General features: G+C 39.3%; 1 protein-coding gene across 4 annotated transcripts; it reads right to left on the bottom strand.

The window, feature by feature from the left end:
* Window positions 1-1,109: 1,109 nt before the first annotated feature.
* HNRNPA3 (heterogeneous nuclear ribonucleoprotein A3) lies at window positions 1,110-11,111 on the bottom strand. Of its 4 annotated transcripts, none has more exons than XM_046018939.1 (11): window positions 10,980-11,081; window positions 8,900-9,022; window positions 8,665-8,811; window positions 8,376-8,586; window positions 8,024-8,113; window positions 7,847-7,939; window positions 7,682-7,759; window positions 6,863-7,006; window positions 5,643-5,765; window positions 5,459-5,531; window positions 1,110-2,681 (listed from the first exon to the last, which is right to left on the bottom strand). In XM_046018939.1, exons 1-10 carry the CDS (start codon window positions 11,049-11,051, stop codon window positions 5,479-5,481), a joined length of 1,134 nt encoding a protein of 377 aa, XP_045874895.1. In that variant the 5' UTR covers window positions 11,052-11,081; the 3' UTR covers window positions 1,110-2,681; window positions 5,459-5,478. The 4 variants fall into 4 exon arrangements, with proteins under 4 accessions (XP_045874895.1, XP_045874894.1, XP_045874897.1 ...); XM_046018938.1 differs by lacking the exon at window positions 1,110-2,681 and adding an exon at window positions 3,412-5,366 and having other exon boundaries at window positions 10,980-11,111; XM_046018941.1 differs by lacking the exon at window positions 1,110-2,681 and adding an exon at window positions 3,412-5,366 and having other exon boundaries at window positions 11,046-11,095.
* Window positions 11,112-16,095: the final 4,984 nt, after the last annotated feature.

The following is a 16,095-nucleotide window of genomic DNA, read 5'->3' as shown; positions in this document are numbered from 1 at the left end:
TTTCATATCTTAAAGCTGCCAACACCCCTGTACTTAACTTTATCTAATTATCAATAAATTGTTCAAGCTGAGTATCTTGGGCAAATTCCTATTTCCTAACTAGCTTTCAGTATGATGTTCACTTAACCTTTATCACTTGAAAGGCAGTTCAATGCAACCTGCCATTACTGGATTTGAAAAAAATCTAAGCAAAAATGGTATATTTTACCTATTAATCTTAACCCCTTCCCAATCCTTGGTACCTTCTATACAATCCTAACTTAAATCAACTATAACATAGGTCCAGTTTTTGCAAAACACTCATCTCCAAGATTTAGTCTATGAATACATGGAAGATTCCAATGTTTTGTTGCTGAATAACATTTTCATTCTGAAAGACAATTTTACTTATTCCGGTAGAAATTAAGTCCATCCTTGCTGAGTTACTTTGGAAGTCAAATACTAAAACAGGATAAGGTACTTAAAGCTGCAAAATGTGAAAACCACCGCACATATTGCATTGTAATCAAAATGTGTTGCAATCCTAACAGCTCAAATTCCTCACACAACTTCAACTATATTTAATATGCTGTTATTAACACTAAGAATCTAAATACTTGTGCTATAAAGTTTTCCTAAAAGTCACAATTCTCAAAGCCCTACAACAAATTGATCACTTTGCGCTTATCACCTTTATTTGGGTTAAAATGCACCACTGCAGTCTGACAAAATTTCATGCTTTTTCCTTCCAGCCCACAATCACACCGCAGTAGACTCAAGCAATCCACTGCCTTGGATAGGGGTGGGGAGAGTTCATCCAAAATCTGAAACCCTGTCCCCATCTCTCTTCCCGAGTATCCATAACCTTTTATTTTTTCCCCAGAAGTTCAGATTCCTCATCACCCCATCTCACCTATTGGTATGCAAGACTTAAATCCTTAAGTAATACGTTTTTGGTTTATTTTTCCAACATGTATTTCTAGTGTCATGTATTTATTTTCCACTGAACAGAATCCATTATCTTTAACCGCTATATAAACGACCATTCCAAGTTTCCTGTTATTTTACTAATGTAACATTCACCTAGTGTTTAAATCACAACACTGTGAAGCAACAAAACAACACACACATTTCTAAAAATATTTTAATGAAAAAGTTATCTTTCTGTAAACATCTCATTATACTACAAATGAAACATTTGAATCCATTACAGACCACCTCTTAAGTCTTAAAAATCAGGATAAAACATTGAAATTTAAAAGTATTCTTGAATATTATATAGGCTAACAATCCTTACATCACCCCTGCATTAACTTGCAAATCATTCAACTACTTGTGACATCAATTACTGGAACTTCGAGAGACTGTCCATAACTAGAAATGTTTCAAGTTATGACTTACATAGTGGAACTCTTAAGAAACAAGCTTATTTCAGTTGTTCAGATCCTTAACAAATGATCTGTATTACCCAATTTTCTTCAAGATTTCAGTGTGTATCAGGTTATTTTTGAAAAAATGTAGCGTGGGAAGCAGTAACGTGAGATGGCTTGACAAGATCGATTGAAATGTTTTCAACCATTTCCCCCTCCTTAGAACTTCCTATTTTTTTTTTTAAACTGGTACTATGAAGAGCACATTTTCAGGAATGACAATGGAACTACATTTAAATAAAAGCAATTTATTTTGTTAAGAAATGAGATGGACTGTAAAGAAAGAACAATGCCTTTTAAAAAAAAATGTTTCCTATCTTATTTCACACTACAACCACTTAGTAAAGAAAATTTATCATCAAAATGCTATTACCTTCTTCAACACTTCTGTGTAGAAATTCAATCCTGATTTAGGTACACAAACAGAGCCAACCAGTCATTTTCTGAGAATAAACTCTGGCGAACTGAATCTACTATGTATGAACTTCGTAATTAGAAACTGCTTTAAACCTGCCCAAGTGTGTGCCCAAAACAGGGCTTGAACTCATAAACCCAAGCAAGAGCTGCATGCTCAACTCTACCAACTGAGCTAGCCAGGTACCCCTCAAATCTCAACTTTTAATAAGCCCTTTTGGGGCAGCAATAGCCCTTATGAATAATCACCAACTGATAGAATATAATTCTGTTCTTTGGGAAATCTTTTAAAAAGGGAATAGCATAATTAGGGCCCTACTATTTCTGGCTAACTGGTTAAAAAGAACCAAAAATGTATCCTATTCAAGTAATTCCCTGAATTTACATGCAAGAGAATTTGAGGCCACTTGAATGAAGACCATTTTTCCATCTGTATCACCTGGCAATTTTGGAAGTTCATTCTAAGGTGTTTTTCATAGCATGAGGACTGGCAGCTTAATGCTTCTGTTACAAGTGTTCTGCTTACATTACGTTACTCCTCTTATCAAAAACTAACTTTATCCTAAAGACACCAAGAATGAATCGCATACATGGAGCCATATCTGACTCAAGATACTCATGGTTGTTGCGAGGGCCTAAAACTTTTAAAATGTGTTGGATGTGGTTCTCAAAGTTATCAGCTGAGTAATTCTGCCAGTGTACCTAATAGTTTGAAAATATGTAATATGTATTTGTAGGGAAACAAATGGTGTCATCAGCTTTTACTGTGAGCTACAAACCTTACCCAGCCAGAAACCTTCGTATTTAAGATGGTAGGAAAGACATTCCTCATTTAGGCAAGAAGGGTTCTCATTCAACCTGCAAATCAAAAAGATTACTCTTACCTTGCTTTACAAAAAATTACTCTTTAATTAGTGAAAAAATTCAAATTCAAGCCTTACCTAATGCTTATTGCCCTTCCTTGCAGGTCTAAATGCTAGACCTAGTGACTGTGGCAACTATCTCTCATTGATGTTCCAATAGGCGAAGAGCTCCTTCCTGCTAGACTTTCTTCGATATTTCAGTTGTAATAAGCAGATTTAACTAGCTTTTGGAAAGTTGCTCACTATCACCATAGTATCTTATGCCTTCACTTCTCTGTAGTTGAAGCTCTTGCTGCTGCCTTGTCATTCTTTTTTTATGCTGACTTGTCCATACTCAAAAGGCTGCTGAAGTCCTGTCTTAGTGAGTCTCCTTTGATCCAGACTGTGCTTAAAATGCACACCTTAGGTCCTTTAAAGCTGGTTAAATCGCTCTCCTCATGGCTTACTTTTCCACACTGTTCACAAGAACTAAGCTAATACAACTTATAAACAGGTCACATACACAGATTTCACCTGCTTATAGGTTGCAAACATCAACTTACTGAAAATATTTTCACTATTAAACTAGTTCCAGAACATAAAAAGGTTGTTAACAGTACAATTAACCTCATATACCATTAAAGGATACTGTCAAGGTTGTGTCAAACAATTTCACAAACATAGAAACAGGAAATGTTAATCTCCCCCATTCCTTCAACCTTTATTATATGAATAAAAGAACTTGAGACAATTTAGCTCAATTTTAATAAAATGTTTCCCAAGCAGTACTTTGACCAGGTACCCAGGTTTAAGTTATGAACATTGACAGTGTCCATTTATATAACCACATTGAAGTTGTTAAAGACTTAACCATTTTCTAATATTAGCCTATTTTCTACGCTGCTTATTCACATATGTCCATTAACAAATGGAATGTTGTCTGTTACATTTATTGGTTTGTGAGTGTTTTCTGGAAAACTGCAGTATCTGTGAAGACCGATTTCCATGCTGGCATTGCATGCATCCAAATATTAATAATGCACAAAGGCACAGAATTAGAGCAACAAGAGAGCATATTCAAACACTAGCACGCCCCATTCCCCTTTTTATTGCTTGTTTTGCTTAGTACTTCTGAAAACAAAAATAATCTTGAATTCAACGTTCAACTGCCCAAGAAAGATAACAGCAGAGCACATAACTTAGGGCTCGAATGAAATTGTAAGCACTAGCTGGCGCAAAACAGTAGACATTGGTGTTTATATATGACCTTATCTGAAACTCTTCTCAACCAAGGTCTTCCAAACCAAACTGTTAACTCATACCAACACGATTCAGGTTCAAGCATACACATGGAGTAACAGTGTGTTCTTTTGTATTTTAAGTGAGCAAAAACTCAGACTATTCAACTTTGAATTCAGGTCTGTGGGAAAGTGAGAAGCTTGTACTAAGCAACTGTGCTACACTTCTACTGCAGTGAAGTCATTTAGGATTTTATCTAGACTGTCCTTGGTTTTATCCAATAGAGAGGGTACAAACAGGAAAGCATGCCAGCCAGTTAAGGGTTCAACAATGCATGATTTTTATTCTCTTGCTTCTGAAAGCTTGTATCAAAAAAATATATATATTAAACCAAGGAAAATAACCAAAGATTTATGGGCCTCTTGTGCTTTGAAAACGGGAAGAAAAAAAAATGGTAGCCACTAATTTGCTCAGACACAGCACGCTTAGTGGTCCTGTATTTTTAAGTTTTTAAGAACAGTTTTTAAGTGAAAGGGAAAACATCCACTGCCCCTTTCCAGAATTTAAGCAAAGGGCAGCAGACATTCTTTACACCCAAATAAAACTATGGCAGTTCACATGTGACCAAGGTGAATGTAGAATGGAGATGTTTTAAACATGGCTAGGACTCTTAGCAAACTAACACACTAAAATCATATGATTACATTTTGAAAGAAAATGCACAAAAACCAAATCGGAATTTTGAGATTTTTTTTCATTTGAAGGTAAATCTTAATGCTATTAAATTCACAAGTATGCTAATTTAAATACCCAATTCTATTTATCTAAAACACACATTGCAAACATACAAATTATCTATTCTCTCCACATGTCAGAGCCCATTCATTTCATGGTTTGGAAATGCGGAGAATAGATTCCCCTTAAACTGCAAGTCAGCAGGTGTTTCTTTACAGTTAACTTTAGCAAAATTCATACAAAATAGTAATTAACAATGATCTTCTTTACTTGTTAACTCACAAGGAAACACCTTCAAAACTGCATTTTGTTAAAGTTTCTGTACTAAAATGTAGAAAAACTGAACTACACAAATATTGAAAAGTTAAAAATTCCTTAATTTTTTATTCCTGGTACCACTACCACAATTTACAGGGCAATATACCTGATGTAATGAAAAGAAAAAGAAAAAGACAAAGCTACAACAGATAAAAGACCTCAGGAATGTACATCTAATTGACACTACATTGCATTAATCAATAGCTGCACTTTTTGCAAACTGTGGCTATGACAGTCCTGAACAAGAAGGGTTTCCTGTTTAAGCTGCAGTAACTTTTCTGACTATGGATCATCGTTCCTTCTGTGGCAGATTTTTACAGTTCCTCTAATGCATTTGGGACGACTGTCTCAAAGTAACCTGCAGCTTTCCTGACAACTCCTCGCTCTCTCTCCTGCTAAGAACTGTAGCCTGTTGAATAATACAGGATAAAAAAATTATTACACTCAGTGAACAGTTCCACATATTCTTTATCATCATGATAAAATTTTAAAGATACCTACCCTTTTCTTCTGAAAAATTTTTAGAACCTTCTGCTACCATATCCACCACTTCCACCACCAGAGCCATAACCACCTAGAAATACATAGGTTTTTTAAAAAATATTTTTAAGCTTTTAATTAAGAAATCTATGAAAATTTTTAACCAAAAGGGGTAGGGGACAGGGAAGGGAAGAAAAGTACTTACCACCATAGGGACTTCCCGAGCTTCTTCCACCAAAACTGCCCCCCTTCATGGGTCCATAATTTGATTGCTGTTGTCCACTATAATTCCCAAAATCATTATAGTTCCCACCACCACCATAGTTACCTGAAATTACAAAAGTTGTATTGTGGTTAACCTACACAATTATTTTCTTTTTAATATACTGATTATTATCTTTCCACAATCATGACATCACTCTATTACAAGGCGACCCTTTGAAAACCATATATAGAGGTATCAACTCCATAAGAGGGTCACTAGCAGACCTCAGGCATTAAGTAGGAAGAGAGGATATAAAAAATGAAGATGGTCCAGGAAAATTTGCATGTATACAGATAGGTGCCATCTTTCGTCCACATCAGATGCCACACCCTAGCACACATTCTTGCCTTCATACCACTATCATCAACTATACTTGATCTGCTCTAATTTGGACTAGCACTATTTTTCAGTCAGTGACAAAGAAGGTATTCTAAATTGGCTGTTAAAAAAATTTTTCTAGGGGCGCCTGGCTAACTCAGTGGGTAGAGCATGCAACTCTTGATTTGGGGGTCACGAGTTCAATCCCCATGTTAAGATAAATGTACTTGGGGGGGCACCTGGGTGGCTCAGTGGGTTAAAGCCTCTGCCTTCGGCTCAGCTCATGATCTCAGGATCCTGGGATCGAGCCCCGCATCAGGCTCTCTGGGCAGGGAGCCTGCTTCCTTCCTCTCTCTGCCTGCCTCTCTGCCTACTTGTGATCTCTGTCAAATAAATAAATAAAATCTTTAAAAAAAATAAAATGTACCTAGGACATTAAAATTCCAAGTAGTTCTGTCCCCTGAACTCCAGGCCACACTCTATTCATTTCAATGTGTCTGCACATTCAATTTGCTGTTCCCATTTGTCCAATTTAAAAGTGCCCAGAATCAAAATTCTAGCAATAAATACATTACTGAGAAACATACATTTCAATTACATAAAAATGTTGAAAAGTTGAAAAGATGTTGAAAAATTACATAAAAATGTATGAACACAAAAAGAACGTTCATATTTTACCAATTTGCTAAACAGCCAGCAAAGCAAAAAAATTCAGTTTTAATCATTCATCATTTCAGTATTTTCTAGTATTACTATTTGACCAAATGTTGCATTTTAACACATTTTGAAATATGTTATTAACTATAAACAATCTTGAACATTCAAAACAAGTGAAAGCTTACCACCTCCAAAATTTCCTCCTTCATTGTAACCATCATATCCTCCACCACCACCTCCATATCCACCTCCTTGGTTTCCATATCCTGGTCCACCACCTCCATAGCCTCCTCTACTACTGTAACCAGGACCACCACCATAGTTGCCACCTTAAGAAAAATGGAAGTCACACAAAAACATCAATGTGGGAAGTTAGGTTACTGAACTCTAATTCGTATTACAATTGATCAACTTGGAAATAAACCAGTGACTTAATTTAACACAAGACTAGTTAACACCTCATTAACAGCACTGAAAACCTGGGCTAGGGGCACCTGGGTGACTAACTCCCGTTAAATGGCTGCCTTCCACTCAGGTCATGATCCCAGGGTCCTCGGACTGAGCCCTACTGAGCCCTACATCGGCTCCCTGCTCAGTGGGGAACTGCTTCTCCGCCTCCCTCTGCCATTCCCCACCTCCCCTGCCTGTACAGTGCAAAGCAGCAGCAACAGCATCAGCAGCACCGCCTAGTGAGGACGGAGTTTAAGAATTCTTAAGTATCTTTTCATACTTAAAAAAAAAATCGTTCTAGTTTTTCAAAATTTAAGTTCATTAATAAAGAAAATAGTAAACAATCCCCCGAGACACAATTCATCTCAAATGCTAGTACAATAAATGCTACTGGCCAAAAAGGAACTAGCTAATGTTACAAATTTAAGGGGGGAAAGTCTATTTTAATGTAGTCAAACCATGCAAATTATAACTGAAATTAAAAATATAAATATGTAACTTTCCATGAAGTATAGAAACAAAATCAAAACATCAACTATCCATTAAAAACTTACCATCACCTCCAAATCCATTATATCCACCATCACCTCCTCCGTAACTACCTCTGCTGCCACCACCACCACCATAGCCTCCTGAGGAAAAACAAGGTATGAATTAAAAACAAACATACAACTTACCAATAAACTTCAGGTAGACACAATATTAGATCACCCTCTTACCTCTTCCACCAAAGTTTCCACCGCGGCCAAAGTTACCACCACCTCCAAAGTTTCCTCCACGACCCATGAAGTTGCCAGATCCACCTCCACGACCTTTAAACAAGGGAAAGGGAGAGCTTTAAAAACCTTACAAATACCACTCACACCTATTCTATGTGTATACATTGTACTACTCACCTCTTTGTGATCCAGCAGACTGCATTTCTTGTTTAGAAAGGGCCTTTTTCACTTCACAATTATGCCCATTAATAGTGTGGTATTTCTGAACTAAAATTTTTTTAATCAAACAAACAAACAGAAGTTATTTGATGTCTGGAAAAACACATCACGACATAACTTATTAAATATCAAGAAAGTAGTCACTTCAAGAACGAGGGAGTGTTCCAGAACGTCATTTATGAAAACTGAACCATATGCTTTATAGGCTATTAAATGCAATACAAAATGGTAACGCAATTTGGCAGATCTAACATAGCACAAAGGGACCTTTTCTGTTTTCTCATTCAAGTTCCAGGAAGTTTCTACTTACCAACAATTTTATCAACTGTATCATGATCATCAAAAGTTACAAAAGCAAATCCTCTCTTTTTTCCACTCTGCCTGTCTTCCATAACTTCTATGGTTTCAATCTTGCCATACTTTTCAAAGTAGTCTCTCAAATTATACTCTTCTGTATCTTCTTTAATACCACCAACAAAAATTTTCTTCACTGTTAGATGGGCACCAGGCTTTACAGAATCCTACAGATTAGAAAATAAGTCAAAAACCAAATTCTCCAACTATCTCACATATTACACAGCATAATATTATGAAAATACCTCTCTAGAAACAGCTCTCTTTGGTTCCACTACACGCCCATCAACCTTGTGTGGTCGGGCACACATTGCTGCATCCACCTCTTCAACACAAGAGTAAGTCACAAAACCAAAACCCCTGGAACGTTTTGTTTGGGGGTCTCTCATCACCTATAAAACAAAATTTTAAAGTACTGAAATACATCTGTACAGGCCTTACGCCCCTTAACAATCTTTTTTTGTTCCTTTAGCAACTCACCACACAATCTGTAAGTGTACCCCATTTTTCAAAATGTTCTCTTAAACTATCATCTGTAGTTTCAAAGCTCAAACCACCAATAAACAGTTTTCTCAACTGCTCTGGTTCCTTTGGATCATGGCCCTGAGGAAACAAATACATTTTAATTATTTCTTTTAACAGATAAATTGCTGAGATGCACAAGTCTTTAATCTGCTACAAATACTTAATAAACTCAGTATCAGATTCCTGTACTATTAACACTGTCGAATTAAAAACTGGAGTAAGACCAACACCAACTGATGAAAGGTACCCAAATACCAAAAAAAAAAAAAAAAAAAAAAAATCTACACAGCCTTACAAATGCCAATATCACTCCAACTACATTTAAGTCCAAGAAAATTCCACAATCAAAAGTCCCTTAACTTTAGACTACAACTAAAGTATCTGGGGACAAGTTATTTTAGAAGTTGCTACTGACAAACTGCTCTTTAAGTAAGAAAACAAAGTGCTGTAAAAGTAGTGTTCTATCCAGACCATTTTTCATGTCTTCCCTCATCAGTCTACACTTCAAACATTAAATGTTAAACCACAAAACTGAAGTATGTAACTTAAAAGGTTCTGAGCGGCAAATTTTTTAAAAATCCATCACTTTCAAGCATATCAAGGTTAAAATAGGTATTCCTCAATTCAAGACTAAACCAGCATTCTTCCCCCACCCCTCCAAAATTACAAAAAGACACAGACCATTATCTTGATAGCTTTCTGTAATCAATTTGTTTTAGGCTATATACTGTAAAGTTACCTATTTGCACTTGTATCACACGGCAAAAATTTCAAAAACATACGGTCACAAAAAGGGCAAGCTGCACTTATATTAAATGCAGAATTAAATAAAATATATTTTGACAATAATGGAGCAAAGGAGAAACAAATTTTTAAAAAACTAAGATACGGCCTGAATTGTTTTGCAACTGAATTAGCTCCTCAGTAAATTAACTGCCATTTAATGCATGCATTAAGTATAGTTCATCCAAAGTCCTTAAATAAAGGGGCTCACATTTACATTCTAATGTCTTCGTGTGTCTTCCAAAGTAGAGATGTTAAGGCATTTAATATGAAAAGACTGTCACATGCTAGAAAAAAATGTTAAATGATTAATAGCCTAAAGCATCAATTCACTTGGTCTCATCTTTTCAAATCTTGGTTAGTTGTAATTAACCGACAGAACACAGAAAGGACAGAAAACAATTATAACCCACACAAAATTATCTCTAACATGAAAAATTCAACTGTGGTTGCAATCCTCTCAAACAAAAATCCAAGAAACTACAACCAGAGCCGACCCACACGACGCGAAGATACGTATAATTCTAAATAGTTTAGCAAGAATGGCAAATCAGAAGTTATTTTAAGGCAGCAAACTTTTTTTTAAAATCTCGTACTGTCAACTGGGTACTGAGAAGAAAAAAACAAGGGAATTAAAATTCTCGTCGCCTTAGAGATCCGCAAGGACTAGAAACGCGCCGGCATTAACTTCAGCGAAAGCAGTAGGCCGCAGGATCCGAAGACATTTGTGGCATTTTCTGCCGGGCCACCTCCTCCCGCTTCCTTCCAATTCCGCGCTCTCTTTCCGGGCGGCGGAGCGAGGCGGCGGCCATTGCGGCCCAATGCGCCATTTCGTAACGCGGCAGCGGATCAATGTCAATGTGGCCGCCGCCCGCCTGCTCGCTCGCTCGCCCGGATGTGACTGCTCGTCCCCTCCCCTCCCCCACCGCCTCCTCCCAACCGCTCCCGCCGGGGCCCGCCATGCCACCCTCGGCCTCGAACGCGAGGCCGCGCGGCCGACGGGCCGGGTCCCCTCCGGAGGTCTCCCCAACCACGCAGCGGCTCCGAAGGGTCACTTGTGCAGCCAAAGGAGAGGGCGAGGAAGGCGAGGGGCCCCAAAGCGGCCTCTGAGGCCCGCTCCCCTCCCCCCCACCGCCCGTCTCAACGCAGAGCGCGGGACGGCCGATCCGGTCCACCCGGCCTCCCCGCTCCCACCGAGCTAGGTCCCCCATGCCGGCCACTACCCAACAACCCCCCGCTCTCCCCCTAATACCTCCTCCCCCCGGCGGCGGCGGCGACGGCCGGAGTCGGGCTGGGGGCGACCGGGCGGCGGTTTTACCTCCATTTTGAGACCGGACTCGCCTCTTCCAACTCGAGTTCAATATGGGACCGAGAGGAAGAGGCGGGGCTAGTCATCACGTGACGCGCTTTCCGCGCGCCGCCGTGCTGGTGGGGGAGGGGCGGGCCGGGAGGGGCGTGGCCAACTGGGCGCGAAAAGAGAATGGGCGAGCGGGTTGGCCGGCAGGGAGCGGGGGTGGGCCGGGGCGCGGGAGCGCGCGCGCCTCGCCAACTTCCAGTGCGGTGCCGCCCTTTCCGCCGTTCGCGCCCGGGCTGCTGCGGTGACGTCAGCTCGGACCCAGCGAATGGTGAGCGCCCACGTCTGGAGAACGCCTTATGACCGCTTGTCCCCGGAGAAAAGGCCTTTCTCTTTATTCTGGCGTTTTTTCCCCTCCCCCACGTAGACCTCTCGGTATTCATTTACGAATTCATTTCTTTCCCGTGCCTGAATAAAACCGCACTTTTCTCTCTTGTACTTAAAGGTTGCCCAAAAGCCCTGTGGGCTTCTCGGCATCTCACACGTTTCCGGATGCCAGAGACCATTTTCTTTGCGACGCCCACTGTGAGGGCTGCACTGAACGTTCTTGCGACCCTGACTTATATGAATCAATGGGCACCTTGGAAGGGCCTCAAAAGCGCGGCTGACAGTGAAATTTCACCCTTAATGAGCTGAGGCAGAACTGGTCGAGATCAGTTCATTAAGTACTCACCGAACTCAAGAAATCTGTCCACTGTTTACTAACTCACGGTTACTGTGGAAAGAGCTGAAGCAGCAGTTCTCGCGGATTTAATATAAGGAAATGATTAACAAGATTTCTAAAAGGAAGGATAGATAGGCTCCCTATGCGCGAGTGATTTTTACTTTAATGTTTCCAACTCGGTCTCGAAGTATAAGGAACGAGATAAAGAGTTAAAAGCCAGAGATCTAATAATCCTTAATCAAACCAAGTAATTTTAAATTATTCGATCTCACTGAGCTTTAGTTTGAGTTTTTTTTTAATGAAAATGGGAGTGAAATTAGGTGATCGCCGACACCTGTGAAAACTGTAAATTAATAATCCAGGGATCATGTTTAAACAAAGGTACTGATTAAAGTGACCGCAATTTACAAGTCTTCCCTGCCCTGCTTAGAAATGCCCTGTATTTTAATGTAGCAGTTTGTAAGAGCATCTTCTTTAGATTTGATCAAGCCCTCCCTTGGAAAGATTAGAAATAAAATAATAAATATTATAAATTGCTTGAAAAAGAGTTTGTGTTAAATGGAGAATGGAAAAAATAAACAAAAAACCAAATGGGGAACGGTTGGTTTGGAGTTTGGAAAGGGGAAAACAAAAAGTAAGAATTTGTTGATATTCATCTATCACTGCCAAGCGGAACAGGTGTTTTCTTTGGGAGACATGAACAAAAAGTACTCTGTTCTGCGGCAGAAACCAGTCCCCAGGCCATAATATAACTTGAATGAAATAACCCTCCAAACCAGACTCCTCTTGTTACTATGATTCCAAATCACAAGCGAACCATTAAGTGTTCTTATCTGGTACTCCTGATAGCCACAAACAGTAGTTAAAACGTTCAGAAAAAAGCATACCCTTAGTGATTTGTTTATACATCAAGGCTTTGTGAGTTTGATTACTGTGAAATAGTCATGCATAACTTAATCAATATTGAGTACTTAGGAAAACACAAAGTTAAAGACCTTAGGAAGATGGTATCCACACCAAGATATATAAGAGGTGCTTCAGAAGTGATCAAGCAGTCTGATCACTTGGCTTCACTGTAGGGAATGTTTGTCTAGATGTTTTCTAACCAAGTTATTCCTAATCAATAATAACAATCATAATTTGCTATAATTCTTTCTTTTTTGAATTGTATTAAATTCTTTTTTTTTTTTAAAGATTTTATTTATTAGAGAGAGAAGGAGGAGAGGGAGAAGCAGACTCCCCACTGAGCAGGGAGCCTGATGTGGGGTTTCATCCCAGGACCCTGGGATCATGACCTGAGCGGAAGGCAGATGCTTTACCGACTGAGCCACTGAGGCATCCCTGAACTGTATTAAATTCTTTTATTCATATGAGAAATGATGGGAGATGTGATAATAAGTACTTCATCCAGGAACGTGGTATGTCAGTCCATTTATTCTCCTCTTTTGTCCTTCAGTAAGTATAGATTCCTCTCTTTGGATTTGTCCAGGTTTGTTGTTCATCCAGACTTTGTGATTTTTAGACATTAGCTATTTTTTATGCTTTTGTCTAAACTTGCCCTCCAGCCCTGCAGCCACATGGTATCTCATACAAATAGCTATGCTGAGTTCTTGACCTTGTTGGATACAGACTTGAACCTTGGCTGCTGTCTATCCCTGTAATATATGAGGGGGAGGCAGGGGACAAGGGCCCTAGGGTGAGATGAGGTGGCAGACACACTTTATAAATAAATTATATCAGGGCCTCTAAGCTTCTTCCATATCACAACACATACAGAAAATGATAATTTTTGCATAGCACCCTAGGTTACATAAACAAGATTTGGAAGCATCTAAACGATGGTTAAAAAAAATTCATAGCATTACTTTTAAATTATATAATTATAAAATAAATTACAGTGTGTTAGAGAAGATATTAAAAATTACATTTGAATAAATCAAAATTTTCCACATTTTTTAATGATCAGTTTGAACTTGTTTCTGTGAATATATTTTCATACTAGGTTCTATGGTTGAAGTGACTTTACGCAGTTTCTGATCTAAACTTTTTTTTTTTAAGATTTTATTTATTTATTTGAGAGAGAGAGAGAGTATGACAGCGGTAGGGGGGGTGGCTGGGAGGGGGAGGGTCAAATGGAGAAGCACACTTCCCGCTGAGCAGGGAGCTGGATGCGGGACTCAATCCTGGGACTCCAGGATCCTGACCTGAGCTGAAGACAGTTGCTTAACCAACTGAGCCACCCAGGTGCCCCAGCTTTTTTTTTTTTTTTTTTTTTTTAAGATTTTATTTATCTATTAGAGAGAGAGAGAAAGAGCACAAGTGAGGGGAACAGGCAGAGGGAGAAACAAGTGCCAGGCTGTGCAGGGATAAAGGAGTTGATTTTTTCTAAGATTAATAGCAAATTATGGCAGAGTCAGAACTAAAAGAGAATGGAAATTGAAAATATTTTGGAAGGAGGAAGGTAATTCTTAGGAGGAATTGTGGTATACTGGATGTTTTGTTATCCACCACTATATTCAGAATGTAATAATAGCTTTATTTTCCTAAAATCTTGGTTTTTAAATAAGGAGTATATAAAGTAAAACATAAAACAAAATTCCATTTATATTTCTCTAGACCTAATGAGTGCATTAAAAATATATGAATGTGTATGGGGCATCCAGGTGGCTCAGTTAAATGACGGCCTTCAGCTCACCCAGGTTATGGTCTCGTGGTCCTGGGATAAGGCCCCTCTCGGGGCTCCCTGCTCAGCAGGAGTCTGTTTCTCCTTCTTCCTCTACCCCTTCCTTTGCTCGTGTGCACCCCGTGTAGAATGCCTTGTCATACACCCATGAGGCTGACCCTGGTGCCTAGCGTAGTGCTGTCTAGAGTAGGCTCTCGGTCTCTTAAGCAATTTGTTCACTTTTCATTTTGTGATGCATCTACACTTCCTCATCAGCGCCTCGGTTCTTAAGTGGTCATAATCTCGTTCATGCCTCAGGCTATGGAAATACTTTCTTCAAAGTCATAAATGATTATCTAACCATCGAATTAATTTTTCTAGTCTCAGTGTTAATCCTTTTTACTTAGTTTAGGCTGCTTTAACAAAATACCACAGACTGGGAGAATTAAAAAAAACAAACAAACATTTATTTTTACCGTTTTAGACTGGGAACTCTTATCATAGGTGCCAGCCAGTACACTTGGGTTCTTGTGAGAACCCTCTTCCTGACTTCAGATGACTGCCTTCTTTCTGTGTCCTTATATCAAAGAAAGAGAGAAAAAGAGAGCTAGCTCATGTGTTTCTTCTTTATAGAAGGACACTAAACCCATCATGAAGACTGTACCCTAATGACTTGTCTCCTAAAGGCCTCATCTCCAAGTGCCAACACATTGGGGATTAAGGTTCCAACATGAATTTGAGGGCAATACACATAATCAATCCATAGCATATCTCCCTAACCCGGGGATTGACAATACTGGCTATCCCTCCTTTTGGTAGTCTCCTACCTTGTCTTAATAAAGGACATTGATTCTCCCCTTCACCGTTCTCTCTGCTCCCTTCTGGATCCTTTCCTCCATTTCCTTCTCCCTCTGTTTCCATGAGATTTGTAACACCGAGAATCCTCAGGGAATCTCTGTACGTGCTTCCCAGGTTAAAGTAGTGGTCAGTTCTGATAAGTGTGTTGAAATGATGGGAGAGATCACAACACCCTCCTCCCCAACACACACACACACACAAACACACTCCCCACAGGTGGGTGAGTTAAAGGATGAGGTAATTTGATACTGAAAGTAATGATAAATGCACACTGATTATGCTCTCTCCCAGACAGGTCCCAACTTGGAAGTTTGAAAAGGGTAAAAGTCTATGTAATAGATCTTCTCCAAACGGCTTCCCTGCACTTCCCTTGTCACATCTTGTGGAATGGATATCTGTGATTTCACCTGCCTAGCATCTCGTTTCCTTCTAGTAATCGCACTCTGATTTTCTTATGGAACTACCCACTTCTCATTCTTAGACTGCAGGGTTCAGGGGGAGCTAGCTGATCCCAACCCTGACGGCAGAAACCCCTTTTGACTTAGGGCTGGCCAACTGGAATATTGTATCCCTTTGTAACTTAACTAAAGAGTTTGCTCCTTGGTGAGTTACAAATAAAGAACTACACCAAATGGAGTTGTCCACAAAGGAAACTTTATCTGCAGCTCGCAAAGAGATCACAGGAAATAACTTCCAAAGCTGTGACTCCCCAAGCAGGGGTGAGTGGGTTCTTTTTATTTAGGGTTAGGGCAAATATTTAGAAAGGGGAGTTTGGTCATCATATGCAGAGATCAGCATAAGGTCATGCATGTATATTTAGGAAACATGCC

Source organism: Meles meles, chromosome 9 (assembly GCF_922984935.1).
Source record: "Meles meles chromosome 9, mMelMel3.1 paternal haplotype, whole genome shotgun sequence".
Taxonomy (NCBI): domain Eukaryota; kingdom Metazoa; phylum Chordata; class Mammalia; order Carnivora; family Mustelidae; genus Meles; species Meles meles.
The sequence above is the reverse complement of the archived record's forward strand: the minus strand, read 5'-3'. Positions and strand labels throughout refer to the sequence as shown.